General features: G+C 35.5%; 1 protein-coding gene across 4 annotated transcripts in view; it reads right to left on the reverse strand.

Moving 5' to 3' along the window:
* SLC12A6 (solute carrier family 12 member 6) overlaps positions 1-19,745 on the reverse strand; it is an 83,378-nt gene that overhangs the window by 48,061 nt on the left and 15,572 nt on the right. The window contains exon 1 of one of the 4 annotated variants that reach the window (XM_031453363.2): positions 13,962-14,394. The exons of the other annotated variants lie outside the window; for them this stretch is intronic. Within the exon in view, the coding sequence (XP_031309223.1) occupies positions 13,962-14,085 (124 nt within the window). The 5' untranslated portion in view covers positions 14,086-14,394. Of the gene's footprint in view, positions 1-13,961; positions 14,395-19,745 lie in introns of those variants that run through there. 4 annotated transcript variants of the gene reach the window in all.

Genomic DNA, 19,745 nt, shown 5'->3' on the forward strand with positions numbered 1-19,745 from the left:
GAGAGACATTCTAGTCAGAGGAACTGACCATGAGGACAGAGCTAATGGAGAAGTTCTGGAAATAAAACAGGAAATAGACACCTACTAATATACCTGTATAATATTATATATAATATTAGGTACATGTAATTCCTAGTACATAATAATATATATTGTTATACATTTATGTCTATAATATTATACATATAAATGTTATTGAACCTAATATATAATATATTCCTAATTGACAGGAAGAGAGAGGAGTTAAAAATTGATTAAAAAATAGGTAAGATAAGAAGCCAACCAGTCAGCACATATGTTTCCAATTTCTGCTTCTTTCCATTCCTCACTCATCAAGTCCAGTCAATTGTGGCTTCCAAACCAATCTCTTCTTTTCACTGCACCGCCATCAGTTAGAGTCTCTTTCCAGCTTGGCCCATTAAGATAATTCAATTATTATCCCTGCCACTGATTCTCCCATCTTCAAACTATCCTGTATTTTCCCCCTTATTAATTCTGCATTTATCAGGTTGCTTTAGTGTTTCAAAACAAAACAAGCACTTTCAAAGATGTTTAAGTAGCGGTGCCAGCAGCACCCAACCATTTTGTGAAGAGATCATTCTCACTTCTTGTTTATGTACATTCTGACATCATGTCGGGGACTGATTCAAGTCCCTGCAAGGAAAGGAAAGGCCTGCCTTTACAGGCTCTGTCTCCACTCCCGCTGTGAATTTTCAGGCTGGGTGTGGTAGTGGTAATGACAGTGGTAGCAGAGGTTAATGGTTTAAACAGCTATAAATAGATCCTGGTTTACTTGTTTGAATCCTTTGACTTACAGGATGAACTCCCAAAACCTAATCCTAGGTTTCAAGTCCCTTTATAATCCAGCACTAGTTCACTCCTCTCTAGCCTTATTGTTTGCTGGTTTTAGTCATGAACCCTCTGTTCCACACTCTCCGTGGCTTTATGAGGTTGTAGACCCAACCCCTTTGCTTGTATCAATTTTTCACTGAAAATTTCTTTCTCTTTCATCCCTACTTACCTGACTGCTACATCCTTCAAAGGTCCCATTCAAGTGCTTCTTCTTTCCTTAGCCCTGTCCTGAGGTTTAATTTTCTAAAAGGTTTAACCTTCCTCTGAACTGTTGGGTATATGCTGTCTTGTATTATCTTTTAATTAACCAATCTATTAATTTAACAAATATTTACTAAGCACGTGTGTTGGACTATATGCTAGGTATCAGGGGATACACAAAGATGAAGAGAACACAGTAGCTACCCTTAAGGGGCTTAGCGCACATACAGGTAAGACAAGTAATTACCACAGGTGCTTAAAGACTACATTAGAGGTATAAAACAAACAGAGAGACGTGGGAGTGTGTACATCATATCACAGTCCCTGGAGAATGTAAAGGGGAAGCCATGAAGGAAGAAGTGATGTTTGAGCTCGGTCTTAAAGCAAGAGTAAGTGTTTCCTTGGTAATTGGAGGAAAGAACATTCTAGGAAGATTAAACAAATTTGTGGAAACAATAAAGGCATTCAAGACCATTTGCTATGGTGTTCAGTATGTATGAGTGACAGACATGGAGGCTGTTAAGTTAGGATGCTCTAGATGGTGAAAGCTCATGTATGACCTGCTAAGCAGTATAGACTTTATTCTGCAGACAATGGGGAGACATTACCGGGTTAATTTAAATGGGGAAGCAAAAGGATGAGATTTATTACTTGAGAAACATTCTTCTGGTAGTTACTGTAATGGGTGGCTTTAAAGGGCTAGACACGAAGTTGACAGTGGACTATCGTGAACAAAGGTAGTCACAGTGAGCATACAGAGACGAGGACTGATTTGAGAAATATTTGGGAGACTAAATGAGCAACAACTGGTGAAAGAGAGAGGTAAAGAGGAGGAAAGAGGGGGAAAGAGAAGGAGAGGTGGGGGAGAGAGAGAATATTTTAATACATTGAGGGGAAGGAGTCAATAAAGTAGAAAACACAGGAGAGAGGAGGCAAGAAAGGCTCTACAGCACAGGTGTACAGATGAGTCCTGAGTAAGAAGCAGCAAGAAGGTTAAGAATAGGGGCCAATACACATGATGCTAAAAATTTGGGAAGAGGTATTTTGGAAATACAGTTTATTCTGTGAAGCAGAAGTTCAGTCACAGGCTGAATACAAGAGAATGGAGGACTGGGGGCTTAATGAGCATTTTAAGTTTTGCGAGAAACTTAGAGAAAGGAATTTAACTAGTATCACATAGAATTTTTGAATAGTGTTAAAGTGCAGTTGAGGTTGGAAATGCCAAATTTGTGATGGCACCAATTTTCATAGCTGTCATATATCCCCACTCGCCAGCAGCACAGCTGCCAAGATTAACAATGAAAGGAGGAAATACATAAATAAATAAAAATTTTTTAAAAGGAAAGAGAATGAGAGGTGGCCCAGTGAGTCAATTTGGGGGGGAGGGGGAGGGTCCTACCTACCCATTATAAGTGCTTTGTGGGCAAGAACTTTGTTTTAATGTTGCTATGACAATCATAACATTTTGTAACATAGAGCTTTGTACATGCTATAAAATGTTCCATACATGTTTGTTAACTGACTGATTGAGAAGTGATTTCAAAGAGAACTACCCAGAAATAGAAATTCAGTACTAGTTTCATAAAAGTTTAATGACAGAAATAAAGAGTTTATAGAGTTACTATATGATCCAGCAATCCAACTCCTGGCCATATATCTGGTGGAACTCTAATTTGAAAAGATAATGCGGGTGGGAAGGGATAGACTGGGATTTCAAAATTGTAGAATAGACTACACTGTATAGCACAGGGAAATATACACAAAATGTTATGATAACTCACAGAGAAAAAAATGTGACAATGAGTGTGTATATGTCCATGAATAACTGAAAAATTGTGCTGAACACTGGAATTTGACCCAACATTGTAAAATGATTATAAATCAATAAAAAATGTTAAAAAAAAAGAAAAGATAATGCACCCCAATATTCATAGCAGCACTATTTACAATAGCCAAGACATGGAAGCAACCTAAATGTCCATCGACAGATGAATGGATAAATAAGATGTGGTGTGTACACACACACACACACACACACAAAATGGAATACTGCTCAGCTATAAAAAAGAATAAAATAATGCAATTTGCAGCAAGATGGATGAAACTGGAGACTGTTATTCTAAGCGAAGTGAGCCAGAAAGAGAAAGAAAAATACTGTATGATATCACTCATATGTGGAATCTTAAAAAAAAAAAAGACAGAAATGAACTTACAGAACAGAAACCGACTCACAGACATAGAAAACAAATTTATGGTTACCAGGGGGGAGACCAGGGGTGGGAAGGGATAAATTGGGAGTTCAAGATTTGCAGATAATAACTACTACATATAAAATAGATAAACAAGTTTCTACTGCATAGCACAGGGAACTATATTCAATATCTTGTAGTAACCTATAATGAAAAAGAATATGAAAAGAAATATATGTATGTATATGGATGACTGAAACATTATGCATACACCAGAAATGGACACAAATTATAAACTGACTATACTTCATTTAAAAAAAAGAGATAAAGACTTTCAAAGTTATCATCAAAATGTAGAGTTTAAGATAAAAGGATAAACTTTCCTAAAAGTCACCACTAAAGAGAGAGGAGCTGAGGTCAAGCCCCAGAAATATCAGAACATTATTAGAAAGTGAAACTATAGAAGGACATAGAAGGGGAAAAATCATTGAAAGAACTATGACTGCAATGTAGTCATCTCAGTTTTCCCCAACAAATGTAGATACTAAAAGGATGAGAAAGGTTATTAAAGCAGGAAGTATGAAAGTGCAGAGCCAAACATGCCTATGGGAGCAGAAAACTCTATGCACAAGTCTTAAAGAAATTTATGAGAATTCATTTAGCAGTCTTCCCTCTGATTCACCTGACTTGGTTTAAAGAGAAAGCAGGCAAGTTGTTGAAGCTGGAGTCGATCAAGAATCAGGACCAGTCGTGAGTCTTATCCAGGCCACTCAAGTCCATCTCTTACAGCAGGGCCCCACTGTAGCGCAGGGAGGGGTACAGTACCAAGTTGGAGGAGGTGAAAATGATAGCAATGGGGGGGGGGGGACAATACAGGACTCAAGACAGAAGTGGAAGGAGACACCAGGAGCTATAGGCAGGTCTGCCACCAATACCAGGTGCTCATCAAAATAGCCTTCAAATTCTGGTGCATATGCTTAAGCATAAGTACCAGACTCCCTTGAGGAAACCAGTGCTGTTTAGCAGAGCGTCCCAAGCAATAGAAATTGTTCTTAGAAGGCTACCTTTCTGTTTGGCCTTCAGATTTGTGTAAAGAAAATGAAAACGATATGAATTATGTTCAGAACCCATTGGAGTAACTAGATTTTGTTAAAATTCTTCTTAAATGTAAGGGAGTAAATTCACTGAAGTTGAAGAGCTCATGTGAGATGAAGATAATTGTGATTTTAATGCAGTCTATAACACTTAGAAGACAGCAAGAATAATAGCAAAAAGCAGATTCAATCAAGCCCCACAATATAAAAATAAAGACAGTTTCTTGGACCAAATCCATAAAACTGATCAGCTAAGAAAAGTATAAATGACAGAAGAGGGCAGTACAGTTAAAATCTCACGAAGAAAATTTCACCAAGAAGTAACAAAGAAGGGATTTGGGGATTGCTGCAAACATTCAAGAAGATCATTGACACCTTATGTTCTTCTTTGGCTTTGTGGATTACCCAAATTATTTCTCATGTACTGCAGAAAAACATATCTCAGATTTTCTTCATTTTAAAAGATGGTTTTGGAAGAGTAAGGCCTGACCACATAGACTACCTCCTTAACAAAAAGGGGAAAGAATTGACTTGAACATCCAAATTCTAAAAAGCTACAGAGCCAAGGAACTAAGAAGCTGAGGCTTTGTGTTACAGGGACTAAGAGGATGTGGTAAACATTTCTGATATTTTAAGAGCCTGTATTGATTTTATCTCATTTGGTAAAAGGTTAATTACTTAATGCAAGCTGAATTTAACATTTTCTTGATTTTCAAACATAAAGAGAAGTTAAAATAGAAATTACTGGACATGTTACAATTAAAGCCTATTTTTAGTGTGTATGTATGTGTTTATACACATGCATACAAGCATATATATTTTGATTATTAGTAAATGTCACAATCTTCCATAATTGAGGAAATAAATAAATGAATTCTTATAGTATGTAACCTTTTGAGACTGGCTTCTTTCCTTCAGCATAAAGCCTTAAGAGATTCATGTAAGCTGTTTTTATTGAGCTATACTTTACATACCACATAATTCACCCATTGAGTGTTCAATTCAGTGTTTCTTAATATATTCATATTGTTATGCAAGTATCACCACAACCTAATTTTACGTTCTGGACCCCCCAGGCGAAAAAAATCCCTGTGCCCATTAGCAGTCAACCTCCATCTCACTCCCATCTTGCCCAGTCCAAGGCAACCACTAATCTACTTTCTGTCTCCATAAATTTGCCTATTCTGGACATTTCATATAAATGAAATCATATAATATGTGGTCTTTTGTGACCAGCTTTTTGAGGAACTGCCAAACTGTTTTCCAAAGTGGTCCCACCATTTTATGTTCCCACCGTAAGTATATGAGGATTTCAATTTTTCCACATCCTTGTCAATACTTGTTATTGTCCATTTTTTTTATGAAAGCCATCCTAGTGGACATGAAATGGGATCTCATTGTGGTTTTGATGTGCATTTCCCTGATGACTAATGATGCTGAGTAGCCAAAATGTGCTTACTGGCACTTCTTCCTCTCCCCATCTCCATTTGGAAAGCTCTTATCTCTTTTCTCTCCCACAATTCCGAGGTTTTGCTTTGACTTATTTAGCACTTTAACATCATAAATACTATTGAATTGTTCCCTGAAGTATATCCCTTTTGATTAGAGTCCTCACTTAGCATTTATATAACATTCCCAAAGAGTCTGTCATTTTCCACTTTTTCTATCCCTTTTTGTGATCTCTGTTCTGGCTCATTTATTTGGTTAAAAATCTTTCACAAATAATCTCAGAAGAGTTAAGTGGGTAATACACTTTCTAAAATTTTATATATTTGTGGCATAGTTCCCCCTTGTAGAGGGGATGATATCTTCACTGGAAATAAGGATCTGGAATTACAGTCTTTTTCTCTTGGTAATCTGTGGATATTCTTCCACTGTCTCCTAATTTCTAGTGTGATTGATTAGAATTCTGATGTGAGTCTGATACTTTATAGGTACACGAAGTTCTATCTGGAAGCCTCCAAGATAAATCCTTGGAGTTCAAAAATTTTACCAAAATAACACTAGGTGTGTTTTTTCAACACTGATCTTCTCTGGGACATCAACCTGTACACTGAACTCCTTAGCTCAGGAAATTTTTTTCTATTTCTTTAATTATTACTTCTCCTCCATTTGTCCACTTTTGTGTTATGAGCCATGTTAGGTATCCTGAATCTATCCTTTAAGTCTCTCATCTTTTTTCAGTCTCTCTGTATTTTTGGCTCTGGACTTTGAAATATTTCTTCTCCTTGATCTTCTAGACCAATCAATTATCATACTCATTCATTCAATTATCCAATAGCTATGTGCTGGGTGCTTACTATGTGTAAGACTGCATTCTAGACATTGGGCATTAACAACAGGTCTGCAGTGTGTACAAGAGAAAAAGTTCATGCTCTTATGGGGCTTACATTTTAGTGGAGATTGAAAAAAAAAAGTATGTGCATGAATTAAAAGTCAGGTATTAATAAGTTTTTAGCTAGGAAATCATATTTTTTGCTCCATAAGTCTTTTTTCATACTTCATTTGAACTTCCTGAAGTCCTCCTATGATTTATTATTTTTATATTCAAGTTACTGTCTCGCCTCCTCTGGCACTTCTATTCAGCTGGTCTACTGCATTGTTTATCCTAAGTGCTTGTCTCTTTCTTGTTGCCTGGCTTCGCCAGATGGGTTCTTTTTCTTTGTTCCTTCAGAGGGGCTTAGGTTTCATTACTGGAGGACCACAAGTGGTAGCAGTCCCAAGAGAACAGGAAGACAGAGCAGTCTCTGCCCCTGTGGGCAGGCAGTGCAGCAGGCCCCTGACAGCCAGGCTCTCAGGTCTCCTCACATCTCCCAGCCTCGGGGTAGGGAGATCAGTCCCCTGGCTCTTTCCCCTTCTCCCCCACCCAGTGAAGTCCAAGGATCTCTGCCAAGCCAAGCTCTTTCTTAAATCTGCAATTCTTATCCTCACCCTGAGGATCTTGTCCAGCCCCTGAGGGACAAGTCCTGTGCCAGCTCTCACTGACAGCGCTCCCCCATAGCTCAGGCCTCACTTGCATTTAACTGTTCTTCGGATCCAGGGGACATCTGGCTCAAGAAAGGCATACCCGGGCTGGAATTAGTAACAGAGGGACAGGGAGATTTCACCTTCCCAGAACCCTCTCTGAGAAGTAAGTCCTGATTAGAGACTAATCCTAAAAACATTCAAATCTTGGCAAAGAAGTCAACACTTTAAAAAGCCTCTGTGAGGTCCAAACACCTGTGGGTTATATCATGCTTAGCTACTGCCCTAAATAAATGTGAAGCTCTGAGAAATAAGGACGATCTTAACGTGAGTCGGATTTAAAGGAGCTTGACTAAGGGGGTTGGGTATAGCTCAGTGGCAGAGAGCACGTTTAGCATGCATGAGGTCTTGGGTTCTACCCCCAGTATCTCTATTAAAAAATAATAATAATAAAGAACACCTAAGAAAGGAAATGAGATCCAATTTAATATATGAGGGCTTGGAATGGATCAAACCCATTTACCTTATTTATGTTCCACATTCAATGTTTGCCATGTCTATGCTCTACCTATATATTAGTATTTTTCTTTAAACAGCTTGTGTTTTTACCTAGCTTCATTCTAAGTAATAAGATCCATAAAATGAAATATCATATAATTTTTTTCTAATACACTAAGATAAACACATCCTTCATATCTTAAGTAGCATATTTATTCTTAAAGTTATATTAAAATGTAATTCTTTCACTTCCATATTCCATATGCCCATTTTTTCCCACCAATAACCCTCAGTTTTTAAGCCTCCCATTCCCATCTCACTGATAAGTGTGCATCTCCCTTGAAAGTCGAGGAGTGGAGGGCCACCAAAGGATTGTCAGATTGAACCAGATTCCCTACCTGTTCAGATTTCTCAATTTTTAGCATTATTTGAAAGAATATTCCACATTTGGAAATATTCTACTCCAAACAAAAAAGCAATCTAACACGTGAAAAGTTAGAAGCACCAAGTAACTCTCAATTAATCTTAAGAAATCTATGAACACAAAAGAAAGAGAACTTCAGAATTATCAACTACTGAGAAAATAGAGCAGCCTACTTCAGAAAAGATTACATGTTTAAACATGTGTGTTTAAAGTACAGAGTGTGGTGTGGTGAAAAGAAAAAAGACTTTAAAGTCACAGAGACTTTAGTTTGAATTCCACATTTATCACAAAATGACTTAATTTCCTGGCACCTCACTTTCCTCATCTCTCAAATGATGATAATGGTTACCTTTCCTGGTTGTTGTGAGGATTAAATACACCAATATGTGTAAAGTACCTGGCATATGGTAGGTGTTCAATAATTATTACTATAATGTTGATATTTTAATATAAAATTGTTTCCTCTTTCAACTTGCAAAACCGAGAGATGCTAGAGTCTTTAAAATTCAATTTTGAAACCTATCCTGTATGTCCAAATTCAGTTTGAAATTTGGAAACTTGTTGAGTATTTTACAATATGCTAAAATTACACTCAAAAAGTTTCTATAATCCTAAACTAAATGTTGCTTTGAGTACAGAATATAAAGTATTAAGCAATATGTATGTAGATACATTTTGGAGAAATTTTATCTTTATCAAATTAAATCAGTTCTAATCTAGTATGTCTCCTGTGCGGGAAAAAGTAGCAGACAGTATACAGAGTGTTGGTACATTAAGTAAGAAAAATATGGAGAATAAGAGATTCTAAAAAATGTGATAAATCATGAATCACTATATTGTACACCTGTAACTTATATAATATTACACATCAACTAAACTTAAATAAAAAAAACTACATATACAAAAAAAATTGGTGGTAACAGTACTGAAATAGGGAAAGAAAGTGTTCAAGACTGTGTGAGTATAACATGAATATGACAAAGAAGGGTTAATGATCTAAACAAAGTTTTAAGATGTATAGAACTGAAAGGAATCAGACTCAGATTTGTAGTCCTGTATTAAAGTCTTAGACACAGTAAAAAAAAAAAAATACATTTACTATGCAGCAAAAATGATTCCAGAAGAAAAATAACCTACAGTGTCTATTTACCTTTGAATAGGCAACTGTTTAAGTTACTCTGCTTTTAACATTTGTACTTACATAAAATGCTTATGTATATACAGGAATGTCACAGTGCAAATGCTGCTAGCTCAGGCACAAAGTTAAAATTATTTTGTGAAGACTGGTGGTTGTATTAAAACTGCCATGATGTTATACCAAAAAAAAAAAATGGTGAAAAGAATTGGGAAGATATTTCAGGGAGGTGTTAGTCTTCCTAACAATGATGCACTATTGGGGTGGGTGGGGAGGAAGGCAGAAAAACATGCCTCAAGAGCCAAGTTTAAGGATAAACTTTTGGCCCTGAGATTTTCAAACTTGTAGATCTGAACTTGTTAGTTGGGTTGGTAAAAAACCCCACATAAATAGTTAAACAGGTTTTAAATCTTCACTATAGATTTTTTTAATCAATACAAAGAAGCTCTTATAAAATAGATAAACAAGTTTATACTGTATAGCACAGGGAAATATATTCAATATCTTGTAGTAGCTTGCTGGGAAAAAGAATATGAAAATGTATATATATTCATGTATGACTGAAGAATTGTGCTGTACATGAGAAATTGACACAACCTTGTAAACTGACTACACCTCAATAAAAAAAAAAAGCAATAAAAAAAAGCTCTTTAGTTGTCTATTTCAACCTATTTTAACGTGAGTCAATAAAAGAAGATAGTCATAGCACCTTCTTTAGAACATTAACTTTCATGGGTAACAAACAGAACTAATGTTTCATTAACAGTTTAACATCTTGTGGGTTCTCAATAAACTGTAAACTCCATTTAACAGGAAATCTCTCTCCATAGTACTCACTCATGCCATCTGGATTACTAAGAGTTAATGTTTGGAGATGCTGTTCAATACCAATGTTAGGCTCCTTTCTTTTCTGCTATAGGATCATTTCTGAAAATTTCCTTAGAAACCTTCTAATCTGCTATCTGTATAAAGTGAAGGTAAATCCAGCAGTTGAAATCTGCCCAATCCACAGACACTATAAGAAGATCCAATGAGTGGGGGAGAAGATTTGGAACAATTGTTTCACAGAAATATTTAAACTCAATAAATATTTAAATAAATGAATGAATGTAATATTTACACCTGATAAAGTAAATGCAATAAACAGCAAAACTCTTGCCTTGTTCCTATAAAAAAATCACAGATTTGATAATGTTCACATCAAATTCTGTGGCTCATGTACATTAAGATATAAGTAAGTTTTTCTTATTCTTAAAAAGCTAGGACTTTGGCATCATGGCGTGATAAGAGGCACATAAAATTTACAAACTTTGAACACTGGCTCTGCTACTAGTCATCATGTAGTTGGAGGCAAGTTACTGTCAACAGCCTCAGTTTTGCTATCTGTAAAAAGGCAACAGCACCCACTATCCTACAGTGGGGAGATGATAAAACTGCTAACACTCCAAGCAGCCTTCTCCCTTAGCTCTTTGCCACATGCTCAACTTGCTAACTACTTTAAACCTCTGTTTGCCACATGCTCTACACCTTCCTCTTCTACTTCTAATTGTTCCTATTGCTGGTAATTTCCTTGTCTAGACCTCCCTTCAAGAATCAGTTGTGTCCTATCCTCTGAGATACCTGTTCATGGTCTCCTCTGGGCAATATTGATTCTCCAGCATCTGCTATCCGAAGCTGTTTCTTTTTGTTTTTATTAAACCACTAGTCACAATATAATAAGTAAATGGTAGCTCTTATTTTTGAATGCTGTGTCACAAGTGTGTTAAGTGCTTTATGTTCACTTTCCCGTGAAATTCACAACCGCCCTGTGGGGTAAGTAGTACTGTTATTCCCTTTGTCAATGAGTAAGGCTTAGAGAAGTTAAATAACTTGCCCAAAGTCACTCAAGTAATGATTAATACAAATTATCACTACTCCTAATTAGCAGTAATTAGTAGGACTGGGATTGAAAGCCAGGTCCCTGGCTCCAAAGCCATTCTGCTGCCTCTGGTGGGGAACTTAAACTTCCTATGCCTTTGTAGCCTTAGGAAAAAAGTACAACATTTGACATGACATTTGCACTGACAATGTGTTTAGTGAATAAAAAAGAGCAGAGAACAAGTCGATTCACTGAATGCCTATTATGTGCAGTTTGTCTGGGCCTGGAGGTACAAAATGGTCCAACAAGGTCTCTACCCTCAAAGAGCCTACAGTCAGTCTGTTTGTGGAAAGAGATGAGTGAATAGGTGACCGCAATACAGAGTGTGGTGTGTGTTATTTCTATGGACAGGTTGATGAGAAAACATAGGAGTGGACACCTAAACTGGACTGGGAAGGAGGAATACAGTCAAGAAGTCTGAGTTTCTCTTCAAAACCAAAATTAAGTAGGGTTTTACTAAGTGGCATTCTAGTAGCTGGCATGGCAGGGATTAATGTACTACTTTTTTTTAAAATTGAAGTATAGTTGACTTACAATATTATAATTAGTTTCAGACGTACAACATAGTAATTAGATATTTTTATACATTAAAAAATGAGCACCACAATGTAATTTTTTAAAATTAGTTTAGATTATATCTATATTCATATTTCTATTTTATCTCAAATTACATGTCTAATGTACATGTCAAATTACATGTTCAAATAAGTACCTTCTAAAAAACATTTTAAAGGATGATCTGCTATCTAAATATGTTCTATTTATATGATGGTACATTGTAGTTTTCTCTCCTCACAGATACAGAAGGAAAAACATTCAATAAAAAAAGTGGTTGGTTACATAACTGGCTAGTGTTAGAAGCGCCTGCAACAAAATCACAATCAATTTTGGATATTTTAACTCAGAAGAACAAGGGGCCACAATTTGTTACATTTCAAGTAACTGCTCTAAACTTACCATCTATCCTCAAGAACATTTTACTCCCCAGAAAAAAACCTAAAACTTTAGAGGTTTTCCCCATATACATTTCATTCCTTCTTCCTCTCTAATTTAATAGTACAACAGAAATAAATACAAATTAGATAACATATTTCAATCAGTTGTTCACTTACCAAACAATAGTTCATTCAAGTGGATACTTTCTGGGCTGTCACAGAAAATGCCAAAATAAAAAGCCTTATTAAATTCAAGTTAGATTATATCTGTCATTTCTTCCTTGTCCAAAGCAATTAACTGTGGAATAAAATAAAGCCTAGCCATGTCACTTATTACAAAGTTGATTGCTATAAAACTTTTTTTAATGGGTTTTCTAGGTGGTTACTAATAGATTAAATGATCTCAACACTGTTCTAATCTGAATAAAGCAGATTTCCCCAAACATTATGAGACCAGTAAAGATGAAATAATAAAACAGAGTAATAAAATAATAAAATACAGTAGAGGTGGTGAAGAAGAACGCACTTGTTTGCATTTTGTGAAATTAATGAGACAACAACAAAAAAAGCTTAAAGGGATTAAAATCCAAGGGCAGCAAACACACACAACAAAGAAAGTTCAGCTTCAAATACACACAATCTCAAAAGAGAACCTAACTTCTTTAGAAGCTAGAGTTGTGGAGAATCAGGTTCAAGTTCAAAGTAGGTTAACCTTACTTTAAAATTATCACACTATTTGGCAAAATGAAAACCTGGCAGACAAAGAGTTTCCATAAAACCTTCTTTCTCATCTTCCCCTAGTAAATTCTCTCACTAAAGGGAAAAAATAAACAAAAGGAATTTTTAAAAGTAAGTCTTAGCTTTAAGTCAGAGAGTCTTAAAAATTCACGAAGGCTTAGTAAGACAGAAGGGAGTCAACACTGTTTACAGAAAGGAATGTGAAATGTTACTTGCTATAGGAAAAGTTAGAATCGTGGAATCAGGAAGAATTTTGAGAGATTACTTATTCCCTGAGCCTTTATTCACACACTAAAGAAGTCTTTGACAATGTGTGAAATTTACAGACTTAAAATATACAGGGCTTCAAACTATGGCTATATTTAATACCATAATATTAACTCAGATTTTAATTGCATGTTAAAAACTCAAAACCACAATTCCCCCAGCAAGTTTAACTATTACCATTTAGAGAAAATAATAGGGATAATTATATTCAGCAAATTTATTAAATCTGATGCTGTGCTAGTCACCATAATGATCTACTGTATTTTTGTTCTTTCATTAAAGAATTCTTAGACCATTCACTATTGAATTACTGTTTAACTGGTAAACTGAGGCAAAATACTGAATAACTTGAGAAGTCACAAGTGCAAAGTCCACTGTACAAAACTACTGAACCATGCTCCCTGTTTATGTACTTTTACAGATATAATTTAAACTGTCAGAGCAAAAGGTGAATTCTAAATTCAGCCTAAATTTTTTACTGTGCCTTTCTTTTTGCTTGAAAACTCTTTTCATGTGTTGCCACAGATTCAATTTCACCTGTAGGTAATGAACACAGAACTCATTGTAGAGAAAAACAAACCAGAATGTGAAAAAAGTAAAATAAGTTATCAGGTATACAAGGGCATGAAACAGCTGGCTGAAAAACACTTTAACCGCAATACTTTTTCTCCACTCTTAAGGAGGTGTTACCATTGCTTTCACAACAACCCCTATAGTTTCCCAACACTCCCAAGTTGTGTACTCACCTGGTTCATCTGAATGCTGAATCGGGGCTTTTATCTCTGCTAAGCTGGGCTCCCTTTCTTGGGAGACCGAAGCTGCTGGCCCCTCCTCTGTATCCTCTACCTTAGTCACGGTAAAGTGTGGCATTGTTATAGCCAGGAACCTGTGTTCTTCCCGTATTTACGCTTCCTTCCAGTCTACTTTCTCTGACTATCTCTTCCTTACTATGCCCCTTTCAGACTCCGATCACAGCCCACGGGAGACCTGGGCTGGGAACAGGGAAGTACTTTCAGCTCACGTGACCTACAGCCCCAAAGGAGTGGAACGCTGGAAGACACGCCTTCCACAGTGTTTACCATTCACTGAAAAGGATTAAGCACTCCACCCCTAGCTTATAGTTATTAGACAAGAGAATCCCAAGAAGTGTTTAGGCTGCTTTCCCAGAGCTGCCAAAGGCTGGAGAGTGGGCAGAATTCAAATTCTGCCCACCGTGTGCTAACTCTTGTTTCCTTCACCTAAGTTATTTGCATGTCACCATCTCAACCTCTTGCCCTCGTATTTCACAGGAGATTAGGAAACAGTTCATTTCATAAGCTTTTCTTTTTAAAGAAAGACTGGATCTACGTCAATTTAGAAAATCAAAAAATTTGTAAGCTTCTGTTGTTGCTTTATTTCAAAGCATAGTCAAAACAGTCATACAAATTATCTTTCAGATGAGAACATCCATTCAGCAAGTATTTAACGAATATCTACATATTTTATACAAGGCATAGTTTTAGATGCTGTAGTGTATACAAAGACCTCCAAGAAGAGACATTAACTTCCCCAAAGTCCAAGTTTGTTTAAAAGAGCAAAATATTTTTAAAGGGAAGAGTTCAGAATTGTTTGTATTGTACAGAGGGTTTAAATATTGTTTTAAATGAAAAAAAAAAGCCAAGAAAAGCCCTGATTACGAGATGTATAGTTCTTTTGCCACACATTTAAAGTTACATACTTAACTCTTGATATATTTTATCATATAACTGTTTTAAATTCTGAGTTGATGACTTTAACTACAGAGTATGACGTCCTATCTCTGCACTTAGACAAAGAAGTTCAATTGAGCCCTGTGCTAATTTCCATGTTAATGATGTAATATGCGGGCTTTGCTAATAATAACACCTGACAAGCAAGACTGTACTGAATTTAACAGAGAAAGAATGATGGCTTGCAATCCTCATTTATTCGAATACATACCACTTCTAAAAGAGAATGAAGCCAATAGCTGTTAAAGACCTACTTTGAGCTCTGCCTTGCACTAGAAACTTTTCATTATAATCTCATTAAATCATCACAGAAACAGAAACATTAGGGTGGGAACTTGCCCAAAGTCACAGAACTTGTAAATGGTGAAGCCTAACTTAAAAATCTCTAAAAGGAATATGAAAACAAATATATGTATGTATTATACACATAACTGGGAATTGTGCTGTACACCATAAATTGACACATTGTAACTGACTGTACTTCAATTAAAAAAATAATAAAAATAAAAGAGGTAAAAGCAAAACAAAACCAAAACATACCAAACAAAAAAACCTGTAATACCCTGTTGGTAAGCAGCACAATAGAAGTTTCATAGAAAGAAAATTCATATATACTCATCTGAATTTTATTTAATGGATTCCTGTATAGCACTGGTTTGTAACCTTGGCTGCATATTGGAAGCACCTGGGGAGATTTTAAAACTACTGATGCCTGGGTCCCATCCCAGATCTACTGATTTAATTGCTCCGGAGTTGAGCCTGGGCAACAGGACTTTTAAAAGCTCCCCTCTATGGTTGTAACACACAGTCAAGGTTGAGAATTACTACTGTAAGGGAAGGAGAAATGTTTGTCACTTGAGAAGTTTTTTAAACTATTTTTATCTCTGAAAGAAGCTAAGTCAGGTGTGGTAGTGCCCTTGGTGATTTTTTCCATATTTACAACTCCAGTAGCTACTCTACTAATTTATTCAAAGGTTCTTAAAACAACTAACAAATTGTCAAATATTTCAATATTATATTCTAGGAGGTTCTAAAGTCTTTAATACTTTAATGCCACTGGATATTTCCAATAGGATCTAGCTTTTCATATTTATTTTATAAAGCGAGTTGAACATTCGCTAAGTCAATGGAAACAGTCACTTCTGTTTCTAAGTCTCTGTGCAGCTTGTACACATAAGCCTATGTATAAATGTTATACTGTCACCTCTCCCCTCTAAAACAATCCCCAAACTAAACAAGCAGAAAGCTAACAAATTCCTGTTAACCTAAGATAGAAGTAATTTATTTACCAACTTGATGCTTTGATACCACTATAGTCGGCAACTTAAAAATAGTTCCCTCTCAGAGTGGACTGTAGATAAAAGTGCAAGGGCATAAACAATTGAAGGCAAAGTTAAAGAGTACAGAAGAAGTTTGGGGAAAAGTGGTAAAGAAGAGATGTGTGAGTGCTATATACAAACAGAGGTTAGAAAGAGGAGGTGGGATGTAAGAAATAGCTATTTAAAATACAATAAACCACCACAATGAGGTACAATTACACATCCACCATGATGACTAAAATTGGTAAGACTGACAACACCAAATTTGGTGGGAATGTGGAACAAAAGGAATTTTCGTACATTGTTACTGGAGTGTAAACTGGTTCACCAACTGTAGAAAAGAGTCTGGGAATTTCCCCTATAATCCAACAATTACACTCCTAGGTATTAACCCCCAAAATGAAAATGTATTCCCGCAGAAGGACTTGATAAGAATGTTCATAGCAGGTTAACAATAGCCAAAAACTGGAAACTCAGGTGTACATCAACAGGAGAATGGATAAACGCTGATGTATTCATACAAAGGATTACTATTCAGCTATAAAAAGGAATGAACCAGTGATTCCTGCAACAATGTGGATGAATCTCTAAAACATTATACTAAGCGAAAAAAAGCCTTAAATGAAAGAGTACATAATATATGAAGCCACTGACAGGAGGTTTTAGAACAGGCAAAAGTAATTTATGGTGCAAGAAGACAGGACAATGATTGCCTCTCGGGCAACAGAAGTGAAGACTAGGATGAGGTACACTTCCTAGAGTGATGGTAATATTCTACATCTTGATAGAGTTTAGCGTTCCAGAGGTATATGCATTTGTCAAAACTCAGTAAGCCTTCACTTAAAATTCACTTAAAATTTAATAATCTCAAAAATAATATAAATTATACATCACATTAATTATATGCACACTGAAGTGTTCAGGAGTGAAGCACCCTGACATGTGCAACTGACTTTCAAATGCTTCAAAAACAGATGGGTCAATGGAAGGGATGAATATGTGATAAAACAAATAGAGCAAAATGTTAATTATAGCGTCTGGAGGATAAGGACATGGGTGTTCATCATCCAATTCTTTCAACTTTTGTGTATGTTTGAAAGTTTTTGTAATAAAATGTTGGAAAAAATACAGTGAACTGAAAGAAGTTCACTGAAATCTAAAGATCTTTGGATCTGAGTATAAAACGAACCACCTATGGGTCAAATTCCGTTTCACATAAAATTTAGTTTCCGTGGTATAGTGGTTACCACATTCACCTCACACATAAAATTTAGGCACCTGCGTAAATGCCTTTCCTATTTGATTCTAGAGTGTTGAGTAATGTTTGAACAACAGTCATCATACAGGTTTGAAATATTTACATCTTCACATTAAAAAAACATAGTATTTTGAAGTACTAAGATAAAAGGCCAGGCTAGGGTAAAAAGAGCATTTATAATGAGATGACTTTGACAGTGCTTTATACATTGGGATAAATATTATATGTATTATATTTATTTTACTAGTTAGTTTTAGTAACACACTTTACTTGTGATTATATTATGCCTGTTTTTGGGGGGCTTTTTTTTAAAGCATGCCTATTCTTTAGAAGAATGTGTCTACTTTGGGTAGTATTTTCACAGTACAATTTATCACACTATACTATTCTATTATTTTTAATCACAGCTAAGAACTCATGATAACTAGCATTTTATTTTACTCAACCTACTTATTTAAAAAACAAAGACAAGATTTAGTGAAAAGACTGAAACAAGGGAAAGTCAATGGGAAATTACTTTCAACATATGGATTCTCTATTACTTTGTAATATTTTCTTACACTCTATCATTTAAAAGAACACTCAATTTTATTGCAAAAGATAAGACTGACAAGGACTTAATTTCCAGAATATATAAACAGCTTATACAACTTAATAAGAAAAAAACAAACGACCCAATCCAAAAATGGGCATAAGACCTAAACCAGCAATTCTCCAATGAAGACATGCAAATGGCCAATAGGCATGTAAAAATAACGCTCAATATTGCTAATTATCAGAGAAATGCAAATTAAAACGACAATGAGGTATCACTTCACACCAGTCAGAATGGCCATCATTCAAAAGTCCACAAACGATAAATGCTGGAGAGGCTGTGTAGAAAAGGGAACCCTCCTACACTGTAGGTGGGAATGGAGTTTGGTGCAGCTGTTATGGGAAACAGTATGCAGATTCCTTAAAAGACTGAAAACAGACTTACCATATGATCCAGCAATCCCACTCCTGGGCATATATCCAGAGTGAACCTTAATTCAAAAAGATACATACACCCCAATGTTCACAGCAGCACTATTAAAATAGCCAACACATGGAAACAACTCAAATGTCCATCAACAGACGACTGGATAAAGAAGCTGTGGCATATTTCTATAATGGAATACTACTCAGCCATAAAAAAGAATAAAATATTGCCATTTGCAGCAACATAGACAGACCTGGAGTATATCATTCCAAGTGAAGTGAGCCAGAAAGAGAAAGAAAAATACCATATGATATCACTTATATGTGGCATCTAAAAAAAAGAGAAACAAACTTATTTACAAAACAGAAATAGATTCACAGACATAGAAAACAAACTTAAGGTTATGGGGTGGGTTGGGGAAGGGGGTGGGAAGGGATAAACTGGGAGTTAGCAATTCGCAGATACTAACTACTATATATAATATAGATAAACGGTAAGTTTATACTGCATAGCACAGGGAACTATATTCAATATCTTGTAGTAACTTTTGGTGAAAAGAAAATGAAAACGAATATATGTATGTTCATGTATGACTGAAGCATTGTGCTGTACACCAGAAATTGACACATTGTAAACTGACTATATTTCAATAAAAATATATACCAAAAAAAGTAATGCATCCAAATAACACTTCATTTAGCTCTGCCCCCATAAGCATTCTATAAAAATAAAATAATTCCTTTGCAAAAGTAAAAAAAAAAAGAAAGAAAGAAAGAAAGAAAAACAAGCCAAAAAAAACACTCACTTTTAGAGCAAATCATATAAGTATTTCTTCTTAGTCTGAAGAAACTGAGAACTGTACTGTACAAAGCTAAGCAAATAATCTAGAATGACATAATCTCATTGCTGAAATGATTCTTAAAACGAACCTAGTATTTCATGCTTTAAAAAATGGATCCATAATGCAAGAAAATTTACAATTGAGCAGTAAGCAAATTCCTGGAATTAAAAGTCCACATACTTTTTGAATACCCCATGAGTTTTACTAAGTGTCATTCTGTCCATCTCTGAAAGATCTTATAGATACATGTTAAGGCTTTAGTAACATATATAATAGCATTGTTTTAATTAAAAATGCAATTAAAGCTTGATCAAAGGTACCAGCATGCTATTAAAAAGCTGGAAAAATATAAAATAAAATAGACTAGATTCCATGAGCACACACAATATAGACAATTCATTTT

This window comes from Camelus dromedarius, chromosome 5 (assembly GCF_036321535.1).
Source record: "Camelus dromedarius isolate mCamDro1 chromosome 5, mCamDro1.pat, whole genome shotgun sequence".
NCBI lineage: Eukaryota > Metazoa > Chordata > Mammalia > Artiodactyla > Camelidae > Camelus > Camelus dromedarius.